General features: G+C 38.3%; 1 protein-coding gene across 3 annotated transcripts in view; it reads left to right on the top strand.

Moving 5' to 3' along the window:
- The window catches only part of SLC14A2 (solute carrier family 14 member 2), a 68,575-nt gene that overhangs the window by 29,414 nt on the left and 12,148 nt on the right, over positions 1-27,013 (top strand). Inside the window, exons 10-16 of one of the 3 annotated variants that reach the window (XM_074202344.1) lie at positions 8,491-8,520; positions 10,927-11,022; positions 16,387-16,469; positions 19,485-19,647; positions 20,871-21,060; positions 22,180-22,308; positions 23,833-24,025. In XM_074202344.1, coding sequence (XP_074058445.1) covers positions 8,491-8,520; positions 10,927-11,022; positions 16,387-16,469; positions 19,485-19,647; positions 20,871-21,060; positions 22,180-22,308; positions 23,833-24,025 — 884 coding nt within the window. Of the gene's footprint in view, positions 1-3,690; positions 3,807-8,490; positions 8,521-10,899; positions 11,023-16,386; positions 16,470-19,484; positions 19,648-20,870; positions 21,061-22,179; positions 22,309-23,832; positions 24,026-27,013 lie in introns of those variants that run through there. The other 2 variants (XM_074202345.1, XM_074202343.1) reach the window with 2 other exon arrangements.

Raw genomic sequence — 27,013 nt, 5'->3', positions numbered from 1 at the left:
TATAGATTAGGGTTAATTTATGGAAATGAAAGAATGGCAGATTTCAGCTTAACACAAGGAAGGCAGAACTTCCTTATATTTGAAGTTGTCCAATAGGAAAATAGTGACCTCAGAATGCTAATGGGTTTTCCATCAATGAAAGTGTTTCAGAAGAAATTAAATGACCCCCTCACCAGGGATGCTATGAGTGATTCCTATTATAGATTCCTTCTTTGTGAAAATTAGCTTGAACTAAAGCAGCATCTCTAAGGTACCTTTTATTCTAAGAGTCCATGATTCTTTGACAGCAGATACTAAGAAAGGAATAGGTAGAAGCTACCACTGAGATTACAAGGAAAGGTACAGGAAGGATTGAGAAAGACAAAGACAAATTTTGTTAACTTCAATTTTTCTCAGGGATGACGCCACTGGCTGCTTCATATCTAGTTAGGCACAAGGGTCATTTCAATCAAAACACTCAAAACTTGTGTGTAAACAAATTGTGCCTTGCCAATGGGATTCCTCTTTTTCCTTCCCCTGTCCTGTCCCTTCTAACAATAGGATGTAGTGATTTCACTAACATGACCACTCTTGAGAAATACCATCAGAGAAAAATATCAAAGCTCTACCCCACTTTAAAATTTTAAAATCCTGTCATGAATTGTTATCCTAGCATGTATTTTTGTGATTACTATAATTGGCTTGTGATCTATTGGCTTATTTATTTTTCTATTTGAATCTGCAAGTTATTTGGGGGGGGGGGGGAATACTATGAAGAGAATTGATGTCCTAAGACTTTGGTGGGGTTGGCCACCACATTGTGAACCTGATTTCCACCCAATAAACATAGTCTCATTTAGCAATTTCAAAGGTGTTTGATTCTTGTGCAAGTTTCTAGACCATTCTTTTTTATTTCCCTTTAATCATTCTGTTACAAGACAAGTGAGACCTTCTTCCTCAAAAAAGGAACCTCTTTGTTCACAGAAATGACCCTGAAGGGGAAAAGTTCAGAAAAGTCACCCTTATTCTTAGTAACTTCAAAATGAATCTCTAGGAGGCAACCCCTTCCCAGGACTCATTCAGTGAAAAGGATAATAAGAGGTATTTATGTTCATGAAAGAAGCAAAGAAAGATCTAGATGAGGCTCTCTCCATTGTTGTTTTATCTTTTCCTCATCAGCTCTATGTAGAATTAGTAATCTTCAATAAACTGTCCTATAAGTTTAGAGGATCTAGCTGAAGAGGAAAGTGAGGTCTTAAGAAATGTCAAATAAAATGGTACTGAAGCAAGTACAGAGTAATAGAAAGAATAATGAATCCAAATCCAGAATTAGTTTGTATCCCTACTCTGTCAATTGTGATTTGTGTCACAATTGTGTCACTTGTGGGGCAGCTAGGTGGCACAGTAGACAGAGCTTCAACCCTGGAGTCAGGAGGACCTGAGTTCAAATCTGACCTCAGACACTTAATAATTACCTAGTTGTGTAGCCTTGGGCAAGCCACTTAACCCCATTGCCTTGCAAAAAAAAAACAAAAAACAATTGTGTCACTGTGACACACTTGTGTCAAACTACCTTGGCAAATTACTTCACCTCTGATGGCAGTATCCTCATCTTTGAGATAAGGAACTTGGATAAGATCTCCAAAGTCTCTTCCAACATAGAAATCTCAAAATTCTATTACTTCAAAATTCAATTTAAAATTGTTAAAGTATCCAATAGACAGTAGCTCATCTGAGCCTCACACTAACCCATTTAACAGATGAAGAAACAGGCTCAGAAAAATTTCCTGACTTTCTTAGTCATACAATTAGCAGATATCTGAGGAAGAATTTTAACTCCAGGTCTTCCAGATTCTGAGTCTATCCACAGTAAGCTTTCAGGAGCAAAGATGCTAGTGCTCCTAGGGTCAGTCCCTTCCATCTCCAAGTTTGCAGGGTCTGCTGGAGAAAGGACTCTGACTGCCTTCTCTTCTTCCCTGTTTGTCTTTTCAGTGGCCAGATTCTGCATGTGTCCTAGCTATTTACAGCCCTGTTTTCTTCAGTCCAAGAAGAGAATCTTTCAATCCTTTGGAAATTTCTAGATTACTTTTCTAAAGGCAGTTCTTTCTGGTCTTTTCAGAAAACTTAAGAGCTTTCACAGATAGCATCCCAGAGTCACTGGGAGTGATTGGACTAATTAAAAGGCAACTGGGAAATTGACCCACTTCATTTTCCATATAAGGCTCCAGAAATGAGTTGGAATGAAGCTGTAAGTGTTGGACAAAAAATACTGAAGCCATTAGAAAAATGGAAGCAAAGACAGAAGGAAGGAATTCTGTTTTGAGCTTAACTAAGCAGGGTGATTCTTCTGTGAACTTCAAAATAACTAGGAAAGTAAAGACTCAAGGCCCCTGAGAAATGGTTTCAGATCTAGAATAAATGACATGGAAGAAGCTGCCATCTTTGTCACTGTCTAAGGAAGCCAGTCCAACACTAAATACAGTTTCTCCTCCTTTCCTTGGATTGCCAGATCAGCTCTAGGTCCTCCCAGTTTATTTATTTTTCTTTCTTTCCATGGAATGTCCCCCATGCCCAGCTCCCTCTCCTCAGTTATTCCACACACACACCAGTGAGATGGGAGAAGGGACTTTGACGTCAGCTGGGCCTGCTCAGAGGTTATCTGCTCAGGTGTGTCTAATTCCAAATCTCCAAACCTGGGTGGGCCACCCTGTTCCTGATTATTGCCATGTTCCCAGGCCCTAGGCAGCTGATGCGTAGCCCCATAGAGCCCAGAAAACCAAACAAAGTGTGTTTAGATTGGGGCCTCAATTCAAAATCCCTAGCATGCCCAAGCATCCTTTTGGGACTTGGGAAGGTGAACTTCCCTGATATAAAGATCTCTGGGACATTGTCTCTTGAGGTAGAGGACTTGGATTCCCATCAGGAGCTCATAGCGGAAGCTTCATCTGCAAAGTTGCAGGAGTCTAGCATCCTGGACAGCTCTCTTTAAGAAGGGATAGCAATATTCAGAAAGAGGAGAGGGCTGAAATTTTCCACAGCATTAGGTTCAAGGCACCTTAGGGATAGGAATTTCCCTGGGGAGGAGACTGTTTCCTGCCGAAAGAAAGGAACTAAAGGAGCTTATTGAGGCTAGATATTGACCCCCCCCCCCGCCCCGCCTTAGGTGGAAAGAGAGAGCAGGAGCCTTCAAGACAATTATTAGGACCTGCATCATCCTGAAACCTTTTGCTAGTGAAGAGAGCAACCAGGAGGTAATGTATTAGCAGGGGATGCTCATCACACTGAAGCATCAAGGCACTACCCCTTTAAGAAAAGCTGCTAGCCCCAGCTAACCTGGTGAATTGTACCAATAGGGAGACCATGGTAACAAAAGCCTACAGTGCCAGGGGAGTTTAGGAAACTGTCACTTGACAGGAAGACTAGAAAGGGAGAGACAAAATCAATAGCAAGCCAGTGAATTGTAAAGAGAACATTTTTTCCTCTCTTCCTCCATCCTGTGGTCTTCTTCCTTCTCCTTCTCCATGGTACCCAACACCCACTGGCAGAAATGCTCCAGGCATGAATTTAGGGAATGCAAGGAGACTTTTAAGAAACTAAGTGGGAGAATGAGATAAGGTGATTCAGGGGCAAGAGGATGAGAGTCTAGGGAGAAAGAATCTGAAAAGTGAGTGCTGGAAACTGAGGGGAAAGGTGCTGAAGTAGCAGCCCCAAAACCCCAACAGTCGGGTGGTTCTTGCTGAAGGGAGTCCAAGGACGAGGTGTCAGGACAGAGAAAGGATTCACTTCCTTCCAGGACACTCCAACTCACCAGCAAGGGAAGGAGAAAGGTTTGTTTCTTCCTATTTCCTTTTTTCAATGAGCTACATCTTAAAAAATCTTGAGCCTTGGGAACTTGTAGACTTCAAGGAAAATCACATACCACAGAGTTTGAGAACTGGGTGAGAATTTTGAGCTCTTGAGTCGAGGAGACCCAAGTTAAAATTCAGCCTCAGATATTAACTAGTTATGTGACCCTGGGCAAGTCACTTAACCTGGACTGTTTCCTTCCCTGCAAAAGGGGGCAACACTAACACCTACATCACAAGTCTGTTATGAAGACCAGATGAGATATTGTAAAGTGCTTGGCATGTAGTAATCTCGATATAAATGCTAGCTAACTATTATTAATGCTGCTGTTGTTATTGTTATTATTTTACAAAAAAGGAAACTGAGTCTCAGAGTAGTAAAGTGATTCATTCGGGCAGCTAGGTGGCATAATAAATAGAGCACTGCCCCTGGAATCAGGAGAACCCAAGTTCAAATCTGGCCTCCCCATTGCCTTGCAAAAAAATTTTTAAAAAAGTAACATAATTCATCTAGCTTCTCACAGATAGATAATGATGAACTTAGATTAGGACCTAGGTTTTGGACCCCCTGTCTCACTATGATGTTTCATAGTTTGATGTATGTGAGTGAGCACTAGAGGCTTCAAAGGGACTAGGTTACTTCTCGATCTCTTCTAAAGTGTTTTAAATCCTTAGCAGTCCTCTAGATCCCCAGGGTCTCTGTGAATTAAATGTTAACTATACCATAAGTGCTCCCCCTTCCTGTCTTCCTCTTTGCTTAATCTAGAAAGTCTCTGAAGCCCAATCAACCTGTACCTTCCATGCTAAGGATTTATTAAAAGACCTGGTCCCTGCATCCATCATTGATTTGCAAGATTGTAACTGGGTACCATGTTCTAATCATTGTGTACATATCATGATTTAATAGAAAGAACTGAATTAGAAGTCTTGGGGTTTGGGTGTTCCCAGTTCTGTTCCTAACTAGCTCTCTGACTTCAGGCAAATCATTTCACCTTTCTAGACCTCAGTTTCCCCACACCTGTACTATAAATAGTTGGGATGAGATGATTTCTAAAGTCATTTCCAGTGCTAATATCTTGTCTTTTACTCTCTAAAAATTTACAATATTTAATTTTTAAGGGCTCCATTTGATGTATTGAATATTGACTACTGGCTAAACTAGATTTGTGAATGATTCATCAATTTCAATGATTTACACACTTTCTCTCCTAGAAAATGTGGAAGTAGAGCAAAATAGGAATATTGATCTCCATGTTAGAAGACTCAAATACACACTTTTTTGGTCCTATCCTGTAGTAAGTTCTATGACGAAATACAAAAGAAGACACAGCTCTGAAAGAGCTGATTATCTGAGGTGAAAAAGGTAACATAAAAATTACTGGTGAAGAATTCAGCATTGAAGAAAGAAGTCCTGACTCTAAGCCAATACCACAGATTTTTTTTAACAACTGGAAGAAGTAGAAATGTCAGCCTTCAGAGTAAAGGAGTAAACTGATGCAAGAAGACTTTAGACAAACGTGAAGTGATCACCTATTGAATATATTGAACAGGGGAAAATAAATCCCAATTTAATTTGGGATTGGAATAGATGATCTTTGGGGTGCTTTACAACTCTAAAAAGTCTTTGATTCTAAGTGGCAATGAAATGTAGATTACTGTGGATGGCAGTTAGGTTGGATCAGGTTATAAGGTGATGGAGGTATGAATAAAAGTAGGACAGGACTTACCATGTCAGTGAAGAGACCTGCCTGATGGAATTGAAGGGTTTGTATAAAAGAAGAGTTGGGAGCAATTTGGGTAGATCAAGTGCAAACAGATTAGTGGAGAAAGGTGATTTGAAACCTGGGTGAAGTAATTGAAATTTATGATCTGGAGATCATCTTAACTTCCTATGCAAGAGAGGAATAGGATAAAAGTTGTGCTTTAGGATAAGGAGTCTGACAGTATGAGGTTTATGTTGAAGAGAGAAGAGACAGAGAATTTGATCAAGAAGTTTTTTCTTGGGGTGGCTAGGTGGCGTAGTGGATAAAGCACTGGCCCTGGAGTCAGGAGTACCTGGGTTCAAATCCGGTCTCAGACACTTAATAATTACCTAGCTGTGTGGCCTTGGGCAAACCACTTAACCCTGTTTGCCTTGCAAAAAAAAAAAAAAAAACCTAAAAAAAATAAGAAATTTTTTTCTAAAAATGCAAATACAAGAAGCTGAGGGTCAAGAGTCATGACAGTGAGAATAGAGAGGAAGGAACAGATATGTGAGATATCAAAGGTAAAATTGATAGCATTTAATGATGGATTGGTTATATATTTTGAAAATCCTTTCTCTTCCTTTACTCCATTCCTTCCAGTAAGCATAGCATATAAAAGGAAATTAAAATCAATCCAACCAATTAGTCTACTGGTGAGCAGCCCTGGGAAAAGGTGCAGGTGGCACAATGGATAGCACACTGACCTTGAAGTCTGGAGAACAGGAATTCAAATCCAGTCTCAGAGACTCAACACTGTGTGACCTTGGGCATCTGGCTTGCATCCAGGGTCATCTCTAGTCATCCTGATTCATATCTGCCACTGGACCCAGATGACTTTGGAGGAGAAAGTAAGGCTGGTAATTAGCACAGCATCTGATCACTCAAATCCAATTCCTGTTTTTGTCATGGCATCACCTCCCTGATATGTGTCTTTTTCGAAAATGAAGCACAAACATTAATGGAGCCAAAGTCAGATGTCCTGCTTCTAATGGTTCTCTGCTGTGAGTAAAGTCATATAAATTCTCTAAACTTCTGTTTTATCATCTGCAAAATGGAGAACAATATTGCCTCTATCCTTAAAGGTTTTTAATGGAGAAACTATTTGATAAATTCTTATATTAATAAGATTTGTGAATAAATCTAATATAGTGATGTGGATTATCATGAACAATGACTGAGAATTGGCTAATGAATGATTAGATGGCAATGATTTAAAATAATTCACCTCCTTGTGCTCATGCTGATATGACTCAAATCTTCCATTCTCTCTTTCCTCAGGACTCCCTCTTCTTGAATTTTCTAGGGATTTCATGGGGCTCTTTTCCACCTGTTTCCTTTGTTTCTCCTAGGAAAGATCAGATCAATCTTAGTTTAAAATTTCAGCATGTCCTACAGAAGGGGCAAGTACGAAGATAGCATGATGGGTCTGGAGCCAGGAAGATTCATCCTCCTGAGTTCAAATTTGAACTCAGACACTTACTAGCTATGTGACTTGGAACAAGTCACTTAACTCGATTCGTCTAATTTTCCTTTTTGGTAAAATAAGCTGCAGAAGGAAATCTGAAACTACTTCAGTATCTTTGCCAAGAAAACCTCATATTAGGTCTTGAAGAGGCAAACACACCTGAAAAAAAAACTGAATAGCAACATCCTTCAGAAACTTGGATCAATGCTTTGCCACTGACTAGTTGCATAACCTTGGTCAAGTACTTCCTGTTTCTGAGCCTCAGTTGCCTTATCTGTAAAATGAAAGGACTGGTTTGGATGATCTCTATGTTCCCTATCAGTTCTAGCATTCTATGATTTTATGATATTCTGAAAAATAAGTAAGGTTTTATGGGGAAGGTAGTACCTGACCTTAGCCTGAAAAGAAGAGAAATATCTTGATTCTCAGAGATGAAGAGAGGGCATATTCTAGACACATGGGCAGCAGGCATGGATACATGGAGGCAGGAGAGAACAAGACACATTTAAGGAACACACTACTCATGGAGTTTGTAGTAGAATATAAGGAGGAAAAAAGCTAGAAAGGTATGAGTATATGAATAAGAGGAACATGAAATGAGATCATAAAAGGTAAATAGGAGCCAAACTGAGAAGGGCCATAAATCCCAGCCTAAGTAGCATATATTCTATCATATAAACCATAGGGAGTCACTAAAGGATTTTGAGCAAAGGAGTGACCTTATTAGACCTGTGTCTTCAGAAGGAAAATATGGCAGCTATCTTTTTAATGCTGAGAAAATTGCCTTGGATTGAATGTGAGTGTGCAAAGGCAGAGGGCAAGGAGGTTGAAAGAGATTCTGAGGCATGGGAGATGATGCTGAGGGCGTGACTAATGGGTCAAAATGTAGCTACATAGATTTTCCACAGTGTGAGTTCTACATTCTTCTCTCTAATAAATGATGTGGAGTTGAAAGAAAGCAACCCTAGGAGATAAGTTTTTAAGAGGTACATCGAAAACTCAGTAACAAGACTTGTGGCCTATCTGCAAAGATGGCTTTTTAGCAAAGAAAATCTGAACCCTTTGTCTCATCTAAAGGATCTTTTTTCCTCCATCAAAAGAAACCATTTAGAAGTTACAAAAGGGAAGGCAGCACAACCTCTGCTGTGGTCTGTGTTTTTCTACAAGTCTCAGAGTGGCCTTTCTCACCTTTAGCATCTAGATGGTTGGCATTTCACAGGGTCTCCGCTATAAGTCAGGTCAGGTGTGGCTATTGTGGGAGGGCTACTCTTCCGGAAAATTGTTTCTTAACAAATCATTATCACTCATAACTGCCTCTCCCTTACCTGTAAGCATCACTGGACCCTGGCCTGGGAAAACAGTGGCACTCAGTGAGCCTCCTGGGCAGGTACCATGACCTAGACTGGACCTGAATGACATCCAGCATAGGACCCCCTGCATCAGGGCACCTAATGAGGCTTCTTTGGGGAGGAGCACCATGCTTCAAGTCAAGAAATTCCTGAACTATTAAGACTCACCCTCAATTCCAGGAAATAGAGAAGAATGTGAACAATTTCTAGGTGCAAAGTCCTATCCTAGGGGTTAATGAGGAATTTTACCAGCCCTAATAAAAATGAAAATAGCTTATATATATTTATACATTGCTTTATATACAAGAGAAGCAATCTTGCCTAATGGAGAAGGCAGACCTCAAAGCTGGAGGACCTAGGTTCAAGTTCAATCTCTCTGAATTGAAGTGTGACCCCTCTGAACTCTAGTTAACTCTCTAAGATTATAACTAGAAAAGAAGGTACCTCCTAGAGGGAGTTTCCTCAGGTGGGGAGCTGACATCTATGAAATCACAGGTCTGTCCCTATTCCTGTGTATTCATAGGTCTCATGAATTCTGCCCTGGGCAAGTTAATACCATTATCCAAAAATGTGATTGTAGAACAGTATCTATCTTCATTGGTAGAGGGGTTTTCCTCATTAGAGAAATGGAATCATGAGCAGTCCATGAGAGAGAGAGAGAGAGAGAGAGAGAGAGAGAGAGAGAGAGAGAGAGAGAGAGAGAGAGAGGATGATTCACATTTAGTTGACAAAAACAGATGCAGGACCTCACTTTTCTCATCTCTTAAATGGGGATAATACCTACCATCCCCAGACTGTAACTTTGTCAGCAACTTTGACAGGTTTAAAGCAATATATTAATGTGAAATTAAAAATTATTTTTTCAGACAGCCTACAGGTATTGAATGTGGAATTGCTCCCATGGTTTGGGGGATTTAAGGTAACAGGTTACAATCCAATGTTTCTTGCAGCTAACCTGATTCATGGCTGTGGTATTGCACAGCTGGAAGCTGGAAAACCCAGTTGATAGTCAGTAACTAACTGACTTGTAATTCATGTTGGCCTAGGGACATATAATAAAATTAATTCACATGATGTATAGTTGATTACAATGAGAAGGGCAAGGACAGAAATAAGTAAGCAAGGGTTACCCAAGGTCTTCAGAAAGAGGCATAATGACATAAATCTATCATAGTTCCTAAGCCACAATTCCAAGAGATGACAACCAAAAATTTGAGCCAATAGGCAGCAGCCAACCAGTAGGCAAAGTACGCAGTTACCTGCATAGTATGGGTGGAGTATGGGATATTATTCCACAGTATGAAATAGTATGGGATAGTATTCGATCAAAATTTCTCTCCTGCATCCAGTGCTTGAATTTCCATTTAAGAGATCCATTCCATTCAGGCATCACCCCCTCTTAAATTAGGAAGGGAAGGTCACTATGATACTAACACCTACCCAAGACTGGTTATTTTTTGATATTTCTCTCCTTGACAAAATTCTAACCCTGAATTTTTACTTTCATACTGACAAGTTAGACTGAAAAAGAAAAAAAAAACTCTTCACTTTTTGATTCTCACCATTTAACCTGCCTAAGATTCTGCTTCCCTAAATACTACACCTCACTAATTTAAATCAATTGAATAATCCTGGCTTTCTTTCTTCCCAGACTTATTGAATTCCTTCCAAAGACATAAGGAGGAGAGATGCTCATTGGGCTTGAAAAAAAAAAGTGGGATGGTTCAAATTTAAGAAATAAGAAAGTAGGGCAATTAACCTATAGACAGACAAAATCAAGGTTTTTGTAGAAAGGGACTATTAGAGAAGCAGTGTAGGATAGTGGATAGTGTCAGACTCAGAAACAGGAAGACCTGAGTCCCATCTCTGACACAATTGTTGTATGATGTGAACAAGAAGTCACTTAATCTCTCAGTACCCCCCAGGCCATTCTCCAAGAATATAACAGGACTATCTTCATTGGTAGGGAGATTTTCCTCATTAGAAGTTCCCTACACCAATGGAATCATGAACAACCAGAGACAGAGTTCAAGGAAAAACGATTCATATTTAGTGCTTTAACGTTGACAAGCATTGTCCTCATGCTAATCCTGTAAGGGAGGCAGTGTAAACACTAATTCAATTTTAACAGATAAAAAGACTAAAGCTCAGAGAGATTACATGGTCTTGGCCACTGTCAACTAAGTGCTAGAACAGGTATGAAATCTGGGTTTTCTAGGGCCAAGTCCAGAGTTCCTTCCATTGTGACACCAAGCTTTGGAGAAAGAAACACATAAAATGATGTCCACATAGAAATGGGTATAACCAAGAGAGGAAAAGAAGTGGGATAGTATCTGTTAGAGACATACGGAAATGAGATGGCATGTCCAGTGATCCTGCCTCACTAGGAGGACTTCATCCTTTTCATCTACCATATTTGATTTTCATTTCCCATTGCTCCCTGATTTCACCCTCTCAACTCAGAAAGCAACTTGGATTTACTTGGAATTTGTCTCTGATCTTCCACCCCTGACCAGGTGGCAGTGAGGAGCACCCTCCCAAAGTTGAAGAAAAAGTGGATGAGAGCCTGGAGGCTGTTGTGCCCAGACAACGGAGCATATTTCACATTGAATGGTCATCCATACGGAGGAGAAGTAAAGGTGAGATCATCGCTTCATCAGCTTTTCCACTTCTCTCCTCATTCTTGTTTTTTCAAGTTCAAGTACGGGGGGGGGGGTAAGAATAGAAATTGGTTCACTGGAGGTTTTCTAAAGTTAAATTCTCCAGAATCCAAATCTTCAGTAAATTGCTCCTTTCTCCATACCCAGAGTCCTCTTCCTCACATTTGTATTTGTATCCTAAGATGTGATAGCCAGAAATCAGCACAGTACCCAGATCTGACCTGGTCAGAGCAGTTACAGAGAATAACTATTTTTATATCAACTCTGTCAAGAAAGCCCCACACTATCAGACATCAAGTCTTTTGATGAAGATTTAAAAGGGACCTCAGAGATGATTTAGTCTAAACCATTCCCTTTACAGATGGGGAAACTGAGACCTAAATACTAACTCAGCACATATTTATGAAATATCTATTATGTTGCAATCACTGTACTTGTTGCTAGAGGTTTGCTCTTATCACCAAACCTGTGATTTCATTGATTCATTTGAGGTCCCAAAGCAGAAATTTTCTCTATCAATACAAATGAACTGAGAGGTGCTAAGGTCACTGAGTGATGAAGTCATTTGGTCACACAGTCAATTTCATTTGAACTCAGCTACCTCTCTCAATACAAAATTTGAATAAAACACATACAAAATAATTTGATGGAGGCTGAAAGAGGATTAAAAACAAAGGAGATCAGGAAAGGCTTTGTGGAGGACAATTTCTGGTTTTGGAATTCATTGAATCAGTGAAATTATAGTTTTGATAATAAGTGCACAACTCTATGAAGAAGTTCCCATAAAGAGTAATTAGCTAAGTGAAATTCAAAAGGAACATTCTGACTCCATATAAGGAAGCTGGGAGGCACAACAGATAATGTGAAAGATCTGAGTTCAAACATTTATTAGCTATGTGACCCTGGGCAAATCCAATCTTCATTTCTTCACTTTTAATATAAGAATAATAAAACTACTTACCTCCTAAGGCTGTTGTGATGTTTAAATGAGATAACATATATAAAATGCTTTACAAACTAAATGCTAGCTGGTAGTGTATCCCTCCAAACCCAAGCAGGACAGCATCTAAACCAATCAAATGGAATACACATGAAAACACCTTAGAGGAAAAGAAAATATTCTAAGAGATCTATAAAAGCACACGAGGTATGTTAATGGAAGACACCTCCATGATCCCTTAGACCCAGGATTCTGTCTCTGATGAGAGTAAGTAGGGATAATTTAGAAGAGGACTTAGTGGTCCTGAAAAAGTTAGGCACAAACCTAATAGAAAAGAGACTAAGAGATAGGAACAGCATCAGGGTTGTTTTTGAAATAAATGAGGGGCAGCTAGGTGGCATAGTGGATAAAGCACAGGCCTTGGAGTCAGGAGTACTTGGGTTCAAATCCAGTCTCAGACACTTAATAGTTACCTAGCTGTGTGGCCTTGGGCAAGCCACTTAACCCCATTGACTTTCAAAAACATAAAAAACGAAATAACTTAATGAAAACTAAGAAATTCCAGCAGATAAGTAGAAAATAGGAGGGCCTGAAGGGGGAGACAGCCAGGAGCAACTTTTTCACAGAAAGGAAACATACAAAGGAAAAAAGAGACGACACAGCCATTGAGCCAATAGTCTCACTTCCTCACAAAGCTTGGGAACTATTTTCCCCTTGCTCCTATAATCTCAATTTCTTTGAAAGCTACCTACCACTGAAAATCTTGGGTGCTTAGCAAATAGATAAGATGAAGGTGAGAAGAGAGCCAAATAGTCTCTAAAAATACAGTATAAGGGACATGTTGCTATTCTCAAATTGTACCAACAGAGGGACCCAAAGAATCAGGAATGTAATACTTAAACTCAAAAAAATGAAATAAATAAACTTTTATTAAATTTATTTTAGACAAAAAGGGCATCCATGCTGCTCAGTGGTTACAGTTCTGGGTCAGATTTCAAGAAAACTCATCTTTCTGAGTTCAAATCTGGTCTCAGACCCTTATTGTGAAACCCTAGGCAAGTAACTTCACCCTGTTTGTCTCAGTTTCAACAAGTAAGCTGAAGAATAAAATGACAAACCACTCCAGTATCTTTGCCAAGAAAGTCCCAAATGAGATCACAAAGACTAGGACACAACGCAATAGCAACAGCTAATTGACAAAAAAAAAAAAATGTATTCAAATCCTTCCTCTGAAACATAATGGCTGTAAATAATAGATGATTCATTTAACTTCCCTAAGCCTCAGTTTCCTCTTCTTTTAAAATGGGGGGGTGGTGGACTAGATGGCCTTTGAGGTCCCATCTAGCAATGATGACCTTCAAAGGCAATCCATTCCATTTAAAAACACTTCTCATTACAAAGAATTTTTTTCCTTTTTAAGTAAATTTATTTCTTTGCAATTTCAAACCATTACTTCTATGGGGTAGATAAGCAAAACAAATAGAATTCTACTCTTCCAAAGGATCAAGCCATCAAATAGCTGAAGAAAACTATCATGTCACTTATGAAGTTTTATCTTCTGAGTTAAATGCCCTTGGCTCTTTCAGCAAAGACTCCTAAGTCATTATATCTAGGTTATTCTTTATTCTAATTTTCCTCCTCTTTGTGCCTCCACAGTGTCCTTCCTAAAATCAAATGTCTAAATGATATTTTAGATTAGACCAAGGAAGATTATCCCTTCCTTTGTCTTTACTATAATGCAGCCTATGATCCCATTAGATTTTGTTCTGCTATGTTGTAATTTCAATTCATTGAATATATAGTTATTCCTTCTATATTGTGGAAGGTTAAGGATGCAGCATTCCCATAATCTGGAAAATCCTCATAAAATTTTTTTGACCCTCCCTTTGTACCAGAGAAGAAGTCTGAATTCTTTTCTTTTTCTTCATGGGGGTGTTTACAATACCTTATTATAAAATCTGAGAGAAGTATTTGATCATAGGCTCTATGTAGGTCAGTGTTAAACAAAAATGCCATATATATATACATATATATATATATATATATATATATTATGCTTTTCTGAGTTTCTAAACTTTTTCTGTGTCATCTGCAGATTTCACAAAACTCCCTCAAAATTCTAGCAGTTTTTTTATGTTAACCCCCATTATATTGAAAGCACAATAGGGAAAGTCATGATATGGAAGGGATAATTCAATGGTATCAAACTGAAATAGAAAGGGATCCACTGATCTGTACATAAAGATCCCCATGGGTTGCTTATTGACCTAGTCCTAAAATAAAATTTATATTATATTGTATTTTTGTTAGTTTTTGTAAATATTTTCCAATTTAACTATGTTTAAGAACTAGTGCTGCTGATGGTTGTTCCCTCAGTTGCCTGTTTGACCCCTTTGCTTTATCCAACCAAACCCTAACCCCATTTTTAGGGGAAAAAGGAGGTGTGGTGATACTTCCTTTATTATGTATTTGTGAATTGGCTTTTTTTATCCTACTCAGAAGATAATTTAGCCCTATTAAATTTAATATTATTAGAATCAATCCAAAATTCTCATCTGTAACAGCATTTTGGGTCCTCTGCAAATGTGATGAATCTACTATTTGGGCCTTTATTCAAGATATTAATAAAGATGTTAAACAACACAGACCCCTATACAAATATCTTAAGAATCATACTTTGAGAGTGATTTCCATATTGCTATCAAACTCTAATGGTTACTCTTTAGGTTCAGCTATTCAACTAGCCCTGAAATGAAACAAAATTCCCATCTATCCCACAGTTCTCCACCTCTGCCATGAGAATAGTTATAAGACTTTGAAGAATGCTTTGCTAAAATCTAAATAATTTACACATACATTTCTTTTTCTACCAGCCTAATAATCCTGTCCAAAAAAAAAAACTCCCTATGGGACCCTAGTAGGAACAGTAATCTTCTTGATTTGGCAGAAAGACACATAGATGACAAGAGGATCAATGAATCTGTAATACTAAGAACTTCTCTGTTAGATTGTTATCACGGGCATTTTAGAAATCCCAACAGATCTCTCATTGTTCCACATGGGTTTGATGACTGATTAGCACATTAAGAAATTCAATAAATATAATTACACTTGGAGTCAAAGCCTCAGGGTTTTATTACCCATCTGTCTTATCTTATTCCAGGAGCAGACCACAGGTAGAACAGATTCAAAAAGCTAGAAAAATGATTTTAAACTAGAAGGGACCTCAAAGCCATCCAGTTCAGTCCTTCCATTTTACAGAATAAGAGACTAAGGTTCAGAGAAGTTAATAGTGATATAAATATAATTGTGAGAGCTTGGATTTGGACCCAAGACCTCTCACAACTATACCATTCCTTATAATTCCAAGTTCTTTATCCTTCATTTGGTAAACACCCAGGAATCAGAATTCTTGGGAAATGGGAGTATTATCTAAGTAATTTAGGATTGAGCAGAAAGACTTTTTTGTGTCAACACTTCTTATTAAAAACTTTCAAAAATGTCTTATCCACTTGATTAAGTCCTGTGTGCTGAATCTGTCTTTAATGATTGAGAATCTTGTAGAGTGTTGAGGTTCTCTTCCTGAGCATCACTGTTCAGCCCTGGGGCTGGAGAGAGAAAAGGGGTAGGAGATATAGATAGATCTGTGTTGAAGCCAAGAAACAGACTGAAACAAACTTTGATCTGAGGGGTTATTACTGCTGCTATTTCCATTAAATCTCCTAGTGATTTGCCACCTCTTTCTCAAAGGAGGGTGGGAGTGATAGGGGAACTAATTCTTTAATTAATTAATTATACATTCTGGTTAATGGGATCCCAAATAATTAAAATTTTGATATCTCAATCCCAACCACCCTCTGGGCTATTCAGTCCTTTAATGAAAGTCAAATGACCTACATGGTAATATAGAAAGTACCTGGAGTTAGAAAGCTCTCCTATAGAACTCTCTGGGTTTTTCCAACAACAAAATTAGAGGTGGGGAGAGGTTAGGAGCACACTAGATGTCCTCCAAGCTCACAAATTGTTTAAATAATTCAGAGTAGGATCAGATTATTTAGAAAACCTCAACTATCATTTAGGATGATCCTCTAATGAGGGAACTAAGGCTTCAGAGAGGTTGTGAGCTAACCAACTCATACAGCTGAATAGGAGAAACACAGTTTTTACAGTTGGAAGAAACTTTCATAAGACCATGTAGAAAAAATTCTCTTTTTACAGATGAGGACTCTGAGGCATAGAATAGACAGTAAGCTGTAGGTCTGGGATTTAAACTCAGGTCTGTTCTATTTCTCCCTCACCCCACCTCTCATAATAAGTCCAACTTGGCCCAAAAGATGTTCTATGCAAATACTTGTTTCGGGATGTCCTAACCTACCAACATTCTCTTTCCTTTCTTTCTCCAGTATTTGGAAGAACTGAATCCCAAGAGAGACAAAGCAAGGATCATTTTCCTTATCCCTACAGAAAGCCCACACGTGAATTTCTTGTGAGTGTTGACAGGTACCTCTTAAAGCATAGAACGAGCAAGAGAGAAGTAGCTCCTGTCTTGGAATTATTGTTCAATCACAGCCAAATCTTCAAGACCCCATTTGGGTATTTCTTGGAAGAGATACTGGAGTAGTTTGCCATTTCCTTTTCCAACTCATTTTTACATATGAGGAAACTATGGCACAGAGGTAAGTGACTTGCCCAGGGTCACACATCTAATAAGTTTGTGAGGCCAGATTTGAACTCACAAAGATGAATCTTCCGGATTCCAAGCCCGGTACTCTTTTTACTATGCCACCTAGCTGCCCCCCACCATCAACCAATTAAGCCAATAAAGTTACTAAGAGCAAGAATGGGAATAACTGATAGCTCCCAGTTCCAAAAGGAATAATCACCATTCTGTTCAGTCACAATTGAAATTTTCAATTCAAGTTTTTTTAGTTTTTCAGTTGAGACTATGGTATATAAGCCATATAGGACATAAGCCTAAGGTCATTGTTACCCAGTTGAAGGTCAATGGTCTGTCAAATAGTAATAGCTCACATTTATAGTTTTCTAAACTTCATAGGAGCAGCAAGGTGACAAAGTAGATGGAACATGAGCCTGGAGTCAGAAAGATTCTTCTTCATGAGTTCAAATCTGATCTCAGACACTTACTAGCTGTGTGACCCTGAACAAGTCACTTAACCCTGTTGGGTCTCATTTTTCTTATCTGTAAATGAGCTGGAGAAGGAAATAGCAAACCACTCCACCATCTTTGCTAGCAAAACCCAAATGGAGTCATGAGAAGTTAAACACAACTGGAAAATGACTTAACAAAACTTCACAAAGTACAAGTAAATATCTAAGAGTACAATTCTATCACTATCTTATAGCTAAAGAAACCAAGACTGAAAGGTTTAATGATCATAATCTAACTAATAATCATAAAGCTAATTAAGCCTCAGAATCAGTCCTCCAAGGGTAGTAAAATGGTAGGGTAGTTGACAGAGCAACTGAGTCCTGGATTCAAATTCAAATTCTACCCTTTACAAGCTGAGTTTCCTTAGGAAAGTCACTGGACTTTGATGGATTTGAGTTTCTTCACTCTGTAAAATAATTGGGAAAGGCAACAAAAGATAGACTGTCATTCTGTCTCAGAAACAGCTATCCTATTTATGACAGCATGCACTATTACATCATGCAATATAACGTACAAAAAAGATGTCAGAGAATATGTATATATATATATATATATATATATATATATATATCCACACACACATATATACACACACTCATACAAATGCATATACACTTGCAACATTCTAGGTAAAGGCATTCATTCAATTTGGCCCCAGCTTATACTCCTGATACTAGATTGCCTTTATTGAAGGACCTTACTTGTTGAATTGTCAGAGCTGTGATAAGATAATAACAATAACATCTATATGGTATTTTAAGGTTTGCAAAGTACTTTACAAATATCATATCATTGAGCCTCACAATAACCCTGGGATTAAAATGCTATTATTATTTTATATATGAGCAAAGTGAGGCAATTAGAGATTAAGTGATTTGCCTAGGGTCCCAGAGCCAGTAAGTGTTTGAGGCTAAATTTGAACTCAGGTCTGATTGACTCCAGATCCAGTGCTCAATTCACTAAAATTGCCTAATTGTAAGAAAGAACCTTAGAAGAAAGCATTCGTTTCTACAGAAATGGCTTTGGATCAATCTACCCCAGGATCAATTTGCCTGTAACAATCTACCCCATGAGATGGAAAACAGTATACTAATACTGATCCTATTAGTCAATCTGACTCTGATTAGTAGCCTATAGTGCAGAGATTAGTAGTGCATTGTCCATGGTCAAAGAAAACAGATAAGAGCTCATTTCTGACTTGGCTATACTATATGGCAGAATCAACTTTTTCTCCTCTCAAAATTCTCAAATTTATTCATAAGATTCAAAACTGAAAGGGACCTTAATGATTATTACTAAGAGATGATAATCCCTACCCCACATATTTTATTCTATAAAGAAGGAAACTGAGACAGACAGAGGTTAAACGGTTTGTTGGAAGTTAAGCAAGAAGTAGAGGAAGATAAATCTAGAGGTCTTTCTATTATGGTACCAGCTAGGTTATACAACAGATAGAGTGCTGGCCTGAAGCTAGGAACACCTGAGTTCAAATCCAGTCTCAGATACTTATTAGCTGTGTGACTCTGGACAAGTCACTTCATCTCTACCCTCAGTTTCTTCAACTATAAAATGGAGATAATAGTAGTAACTACCTCCCATGGCTGTTGTGAGGATATAATAAAATGATATTTGTTAAATGTTTAGCATAGGGTCTGGAATATAAAATCACTTAATAAACGTTTATTCCTTTCTTCCTTCCTTCTACCTTGGGTCCTCACCATACAAAAGAAGCATAGTTTGATTTAAAACTAAGTTCTCTGCCTCTAAATCCAGGGTCTTTTCACACATGAATCTGCCTCACTTTTCTACCAACATTTGTCCTATCTGAGATGTTCTTCTTTGTGACCTATTCAGAGAGACACAGCTCTTCAATCTGATCCAAACAGATATCATTTCTTAGCACCACTCAAATCAAACCTCAATTACAAACATTGTCATTCAGAGACCTCTATCATTTCCCTTTCAAAAAAAAAAAAGTTACAAATTCTTTCTTCCCACTCTACCCTTTCCTGTCCCCTCATTTTATCTCTCCCAAAAGCTGTCCCCAAAATATCATTTTTGGCACTTTATATGTTTCAAACCATCTTCATGAACATTGATGCTCCCTCCCAATAACCTTGGATGATAGTGAAAGCAAAGATTATCCCCTTTTGACATATGAGTAAACTAAGGCACAGAAAGATAATCTACACACACAGTAATGATGAAAACAAGGGACAGTACCGAGTTTTCCTGATTTTTTGGTCCAATGAGTTTTCCATCATACCCTGCTTCAGTAAAAGAGTTACAGGATATGAAAACTTATTGCCTATCTGTCATTCTCCTATGCAGGATCTCAGCAACAATATGGAGGATAACACTGAGATTAAGGTGGAAACAAACATAACCAAGACCTCTCGGATCCAAAGTTCCCTAATTACTGGTGGGAAAAGACTCAGCAAAGCCTTCAGTTACATCACAGGAGAAATGAAGGAATGTGGAGAGGGACTTAAAGGTAAAGAATCCGAACATTCATTGTCCCCCCCAGAAGAGATCATTTCCTTCTGGTACCCAGGAAAAAAAGGCAAGACAATCCCTAGTCTTGCTACAGTGATGTTTCTGATGCATAATCATACAATCATACAGAATAAAGGGATCAAAGTCTTTCAGGAAGAACTCTGTAACTATCTACATAAAAGTCCCCAAACTTCCTGGGGAGAGTTATTTATGCCTTTTCCTTCATTAATTTATATTTTGAGTTGGATTTATAAATTAATATAATTAAGTGCATATAATATGTAAATACAATATTATATATATATATAATTTATGTAAATTTATATTTAGTAGAGGGAACCTGTCCAATCCAATTCCTTCATTTGATGGGTGAGCAAACTAAGGCCAAGAGAATTGATGCAATTTACCTGAGGTCACACAGATAGTGGCTCTGGAGACCTGGGTTTGAGTCCTGCCTTTGATGTTTACAACCTCTATGACCATAGTGGATTAGGCACCTCATCTCTCTAGGCCTCCTTTTCCTTCTCCATAAAATGAGATCATTTTTGAGTGTCTTCTAGCTCTACTTCTATGACATTACCATGGAAATGAGAGGCCTAGGTAGAACTCAGATCTTCTAATTCCAAGACCATCTTTCTCTGCCACCAAAACATCCATTTAACTCCAGGACCCTAACCTTGTTTTTATGAACTTGAAAAAAAAGTTCATAAACTTTTAAAAAATCCTTTCATAGCTGTTTTCAGCATCTTTTTTTTTTTTAGTTTTTGCAAGGCAAATGGGGTTAAGTGGCTTGCCCAAGGCCACACAGCTAGGTAATTATTAAGTGGCTGAGGATGGATTTGAACTCAGGTACTCCTGACTCTAGGGCTGGTGCTTTATCCACTGTGCCACCTAGCCACCCCTCAGCATCTTTTAAAAACATTATTCTGAGAAGGAATTCATCTAAAATGCAAAATGAAAGGTGACAATCCCCTGACCTAAGCCTAAATAATGATTTAATTTGCTAACCCATGGCTTTAGTCAGAAGGGAAATGATAATATCTCCTTTCAGTGTGTCCTCCTCCCTTCCAAGCACCTAATTCAGTATTAGGGCACAATATAATTATAAATATATATATATATATATATATATATATATATATATATTAATATAATGTCTTTGCATGTATTAGCCTGGCATTCCTGGAAGATTCCCTAAGGCTAACTGTCTTCCTCTTTCAGACAAGTCTCCAGTATTCCAGTTCCTGGATTGGATCTTAAGGGGCACATCCCAAGTGATGTTTGTGAACAACCCTCTCAGTGGTCTCATCATCATTCTTGGCCTCTTTGTCCAGAACCCCTGGTGGGCCATCTCAGGCTGTTTGGGGACCATCACCTCTACTCTGACAGCCCTCCTCTTGAGTCAAGACAGGTAAATCTTGGGGGGCTATATAACCCAGCAATACAGAAACAGACTCACTGAGTTCCCCACATTGGAGATGGGTGCTATCTGTACGCAAGCTTCCGTTCAGACTAGACGAGCCAACTGCTCATGTTATAGCAGCAATTAAAGGTTTCTAGAGAATTTCCCCATAACTACCTAGGAGGCAGGCAGCACCAATATTCTTAGCCTATTTTACAGACTTTCTAGACTGAAACTTTTCCCATCATTTCTTCTATCTACAGAGGGATAGTCCTGATTTTCTTCCCTAAAAGTTATCTTTCAATAAGATTCCATCTAGGAGAAAATATTTGAATGGTATAGTTAAAAATTCAGGTAAAAGATTAACTATGATTTTCTAAATATAGAGAGAATTTACACCAAAAAATATTCCTTAAAAATGATCTAAGAATACAAATAAATACTTCTCAAAAGAACTGCAAACTATTTACTATATGAAGTATTGCTCCCAATTACTAAAAAAAATAAAAGAAAAGCCTACATGTAGCTGAAAAATCTTGTGGATAAAGGGGAGAGGAGAAATACTAGATCTCTCCTTTTCTCATTAGGGAACTGGCATGTGAGGAAATTCTTTCTACCAATGCAACAGTCAACAGTCTAAGAAAGTTGATTAGCTTCCAAAGAGGTTACCCTCTTGGTTTACCCAAGGATACCCAGCCAGCACTTGTTAAAGGCAGGAGTGGAATTCTTCCTAACTTCCAGACTACCCCTCTAGTCATTCCTCATCCCCAAGTTTCCCCATCCAACCTGCTCTCATGTGATGCTATTTAGCACTCAACACTTTCCTTCCTACCTCCCTTTACCTGCCCCACATCCCATTCCTTCAGAGACCTCCTTTCTTCTACAAAGTCACCTAGCCTCGCTGACCTCAGTTTCTTCATTTGTATGATAGGAATAATAGGGTTATTTTGAGGCTCCTAAGGGCACTTTTAAACCCAAAGGGCATGAATTTCTGATGTAGAACTTCAGACCCTGGAAGAGGCTAGGGAATCAGGGAAAGAGGACATGCATCAGTCTCTCTCAACAAACCACAATATGTGCTACCTTAGCTGGTTTCTCTTAAGGTCTGTGCTCCCTCTCTATTCCTAGATCATCAATTGCAGCAGGACTTCATGGCTACAATGGGGTGTTGGTGGGCTTGCTGATGGCCGTGTTCTCAGAGAAAGGAGATTATTACTGGTGGCTTTTGCTCCCTGTCATTGTTATGTCCATGACTTGGTAAGTTGTGGGTAAGAATTAAGGGCCCCTCCCTACTCCCCTGAGACTTAGACCCTATCCTGTCTTTTGGTTATGATCTCCCATCCCTTCCCAGCTCCCTTACCCACCTCTCTGAATCCCTCTCTAAAGGTCATTCTACCCCTAGTATAGACCAGTAGCATCATCACCATTACCTTTTGAATCCTTGCCCAATGTGTGAAGCAACATCTTCAGTACAGACTGTTTGGGGAGCATGCCCCATGCTTCTACTTCTACTTCTTCACCCCAGGATGCAAACAGTATGACATCTTGGGAAAAGCACTGACTGTAGTCTGAGGAACCAAATTCAAATTCTTCTTCTGATGCCTACTCCCCATGTGACTGTGGGCAAGTCACTTAATCTTTCTGGGTCTCAATTTCCTATATTGAATAAAGGTCAATCAAATGGCCTCTTATATCCCTTCCTATAGATACAACAACCTATGTAAGAACAATGACTGAAGTCTGTGCCCTCAAGAGGCTTCCAATTTAATGAAGACAGCACAGAAAAGGAAGCAGAAAGGGGGAATAGAGGTGGAATGTTGAATTTGTATTGGTGGGAAAAGTACCTAAGTTTATGATATTTCAGATCCTTGGAGTATCTCTGGGGAGTTTCTCCCCAGAACTCAAGAACCAAATAGCTTTTTTCTTTGATGTCTACCCTGCTGCCTACAATGCTCTACATTATGTAGTAACTCATAGTCACCAGCAGTCACCTTTTTTCCATTGCCTTAATTCACTCTAAGTTTGGGGTCCATGAAACATACCCAGGAAATTACTTGCAGATGACAAGAGCCATGCACTCAAAATGCAATCTCCAGTTTCTTTGTGATACTCCCAAATCTTATACTCTAGAGTGGGCATTCTTAAACTGGTGTCCATGAAATTGTCATTTTTTAATAGAGAGCTAAAAACTAGATAAATATATTTCAATAAAATTGATTTCCATAAAATTCTTACTTTATTTTATGCATTTTAAAATATGAATCTCAGAAGGTGTCCACAATTCTAGAAGGGTATATATCAAAAAAGGTTCAGAACTGCTCTCAAGCCAAAAAAGTAACAACCTAAAGCTAGGTACCCTGTCCTCTGACAAGGACATTCTTGACCATCTGTAGAGTTCTTCAGTGTGCTCCAACCAAGAAATTCCTAGGAGAATTTCAAAGAGATTCCATGATGCCAACAATTAGTTGGAACAGGATCACTATAGAGACCAAAAGGAAAATGGCAAAAAGTTTGAGAGTAGAAACAGATGAGGCTAAATAGATCTACTAGTCTCTTATGGCTCATCAGTTGCTGAAAGAGGCAGAAAAATCCCTGAAGGATATTCATGGCATAAGAATTCCCAATTTAGTTATTTCCCCATAATCCATAAGAATAGGACAATATACCCTTACACACACACACACACACACACACACACACACACACACACACCCTAAAAAAACCCATCAAAACTAAAGTGCATTCCTAAATAATCTCTCCCTCTCTTTTTTCCATTCCCAGTCCAATTCTTTCCAGTGCCTTAAATTCCATCTTCAGTAAATGGGACCTTCCTGTCTTCACACTCCCATTCAACATTGCAGTATCACTGTACATGGCAGCCACAGGCCATTACAACCTCTTCTTCCCCACAATGCTGGTGCAACCCATCACCTCAGCACCCAACATCACCTGGTCTGAGGTCCAAGTGCCTCTGGTAAGTGTCATTGAAAGCAAAAGCAAAGCTTTTCTTTAAATTAGTTTTGAAAATGGTGTTTGCTTTCCCGCAACTGTGTAATTGCTTAGTTAATCTATTGTCTACACAAAGTGTTTTTACTTTGGGTTTTTAAAATTTGTTTTGCTCTTATTAACATTTTTTGCCCTCTTTCATTCTGAACACATTTTTCCCCTCTCTTCTAACCAAGGAGACATACCTAATAAGATTTAAAAAAGAAAAAAACTTGATCAGCAAAACTTATCAGCATGTCCACCATGTCAGGCAAATAGTATATGCAGCATCTTATACCCATAATAACGCACCTCTGAACTGAATTTTTTCAACTTTTCTCTGGGGCCAAGTGTGTTCATTATAATTATAGTCAGTTTTTGTTGTTGTTGTTGTTCTCTTTACATGGTTATGGTCAAGTGTATGGTGTACTTATAAAGTAAATTTTTAACATGTCAGTTTAACCCATAGCTATTAATCATCTCCTGGGAGGAGCTAGATCTTCTCTAGTTTATGAGGATATAAAAAAAAATACAAAAAAGAGAGAGTCTTCAAAGAGTCTATATTATACTTGGGGCTATGACAGGTGCACAGAGAGGCAAATACCAGTCACTTTGAAAAGGCAGATAGTTATGACAAAGTAAGTTGAGCCTTGAAGGAAGATTGGGATTTTGAGAAGTAAAGATGAGGGGACAATATATTCCAGTCAGAGACAACAACCCATGCAAATACACAGAAAGAGAAGAGGGAATGCCAAGTTTAAAAAAGCTGCCTCATTCTAACTGGAGCCCAAGTTCACAAAGGAAAATAAGAATATCTGAAAAATAGTCTGGCGTTAGACTGTGGAGATTATGTATAAGAGGCAATAATGAACCACAGAATATTTTTGTGCAAGGGAAAGATTTGAAAAGTCTAATATTTGGGGCATCTAAGGTGGTGCAGTAGATAGAGCACCAACCCTGGAGTCAGGAGGTTCTGAGTTCAAATCCAACCTCAGATACTTAATAATTACCTAGATGTGTGACCTTGGGCAAGTCACTTAACCCTATTGCTTTGCAAAAAAACCCCCAAAAATAGTCTAATATTCAACTAGTTGCCAAAAATAATCATAAGATTTTAAGCTGGAAGGGGTCCTCCAACCCAAGTCTTTCATTTTATATCTAAGGAAACCAAGCCTAGACAATAGAAGGGATTCAAGGCTATCAAATCAATCCAAGCATTTTTAAACCCATCTGATATTACAGGCACTGGGGATTCAAAGACAAAAATGAAAGTTATTGCCTTGGGAGAGTTTACATTTTATCTAGGTCATCCAGCTAAAAAAAAGCAAAGCTGTAACTCCAGCTCAGATCTTCCAACTCCAGATTCATTACTATTTAATTATGGGTGAGAAACATCAAAGATGTCCTCTGCCTTCAAAAGCCTTACAGAAGGGTCTGAGAGACAAAAAAACAGACACATGAAATGATGAAAATAATTAAATGGCAATTCAGACAGATGAATAAACAAATAAATGATACATACTTGTTTCAGTGGAAGTGGATTAAAAATGTCAAAGATGTCTTTATGGAGGAATTCAGACTAAACCTGAATCCTTGAGGGATGAATTTGATAGGCATGGAAGAGAAAACATTTCAGTTAATGAAACAGCTATAAACAAAGGAGCAGAATCATAGTTAAGAATTTGAGTTCAGCATAAAGGTAGTAATGAGGAGACCAGATTGCCTAGAACAAAGAGTTTAAATTGGACAACAATGAGAGAAAAGGTTGGATAATCATTAAAAAAAAGTCAAGTTTTTGAGAGGACTTGAAATCCAGGTCAGGTTGAACATGATACAACAACAGATAATAGCTAACATTTATATGGGGCACTCAGATGGCACAGTGGATAGATAGTTATGCCTGAAATCAGGAACACTCAAGTTCAAATCTGGCCTCAGACACTTACTAGATGTTGACCCTGGGCAAGTCACTTAGCCTTGTTTGCCTCAGTTTCCTCATCTATAAAATGAAGTAGAGGAGGAAATGGCAAACCACTCCAGTATCTTTGCCAAGAAAAACCCAAATGGGTTCAGAAAGAGTCAGACACAAATGAAATAATTGAACGACAACAACAACAATCATACAGCATGTACTATGTGGCAAAGCACTTTATAAATATTATCTTACTTGATCTACACAACAACTCTGAGAAGCCGGTGCTGTTATTTTACCCATTTTTCAGATAAGAAAAACACAACAGAGATTAAATAATTTGCCCAAGTTCAGACAACTGCTAAATGTCTGTAGTTGGAGTTCAATTCAGATTTTCCTGACTCTATCCACAGTGCTACCTAGCTACTCCATAAGGAAAGAGGAATCCACAGCAGGTTTTGGGGGGAAGGGGGAAGGGGGGAAGGAAAGAGTTTTAAAAACAAAGAATTGGAAAATGTTTTAGAATAGAAAATGGTTGTACTAAAATATTAATAGCAGCATCTTTTGTGGTAGCAAAAATAAAGTTCAAACCAAGTAAAAGTCCATTCATTGCATCACAGAGTAGTGTATAGAATTATAAACATGGAGTCAAAAAAAATCTGAGTTCAAATCCTGACTAAAACTCTAGTTATATGATCCTGGTCATACAGCTTAACTTCTTTTAGCTTCCCAGTATTTATTTGTAAAGGAATGGGATTACCCTGAAAAGACAACCTCTGAGGTCCCTTTGATCTCTAGAGCTGTGAACAAAGGACTCTGTGATTGGAGAATGAATAGTTTCACAAATTGGGAGAACTGCAAGTAATGAAATATTACTATTAGTAAGATATATGTAATATAGGGAAACATATCAAGACACATGAAGTGATACAAAGTAATATGAGCAGAACCAGGAAAATATTATTTATGATGACTACATTGTATGTGGGAAGAAGAGCAAGAAAACAATTGAAACAAATTCCTAGCAAGTCCTAAAATAGAGTTTAACCTCAAGGATGAGATACA

The sequence above is a fragment of the Macrotis lagotis genome, chromosome X (assembly GCF_037893015.1).
Source record: "Macrotis lagotis isolate mMagLag1 chromosome X, bilby.v1.9.chrom.fasta, whole genome shotgun sequence".
Lineage (NCBI taxonomy): Eukaryota > Metazoa > Chordata > Mammalia > Peramelemorphia > Peramelidae > Macrotis > Macrotis lagotis.
This window is presented reverse-complemented; position numbering and strand designations above follow the sequence as displayed.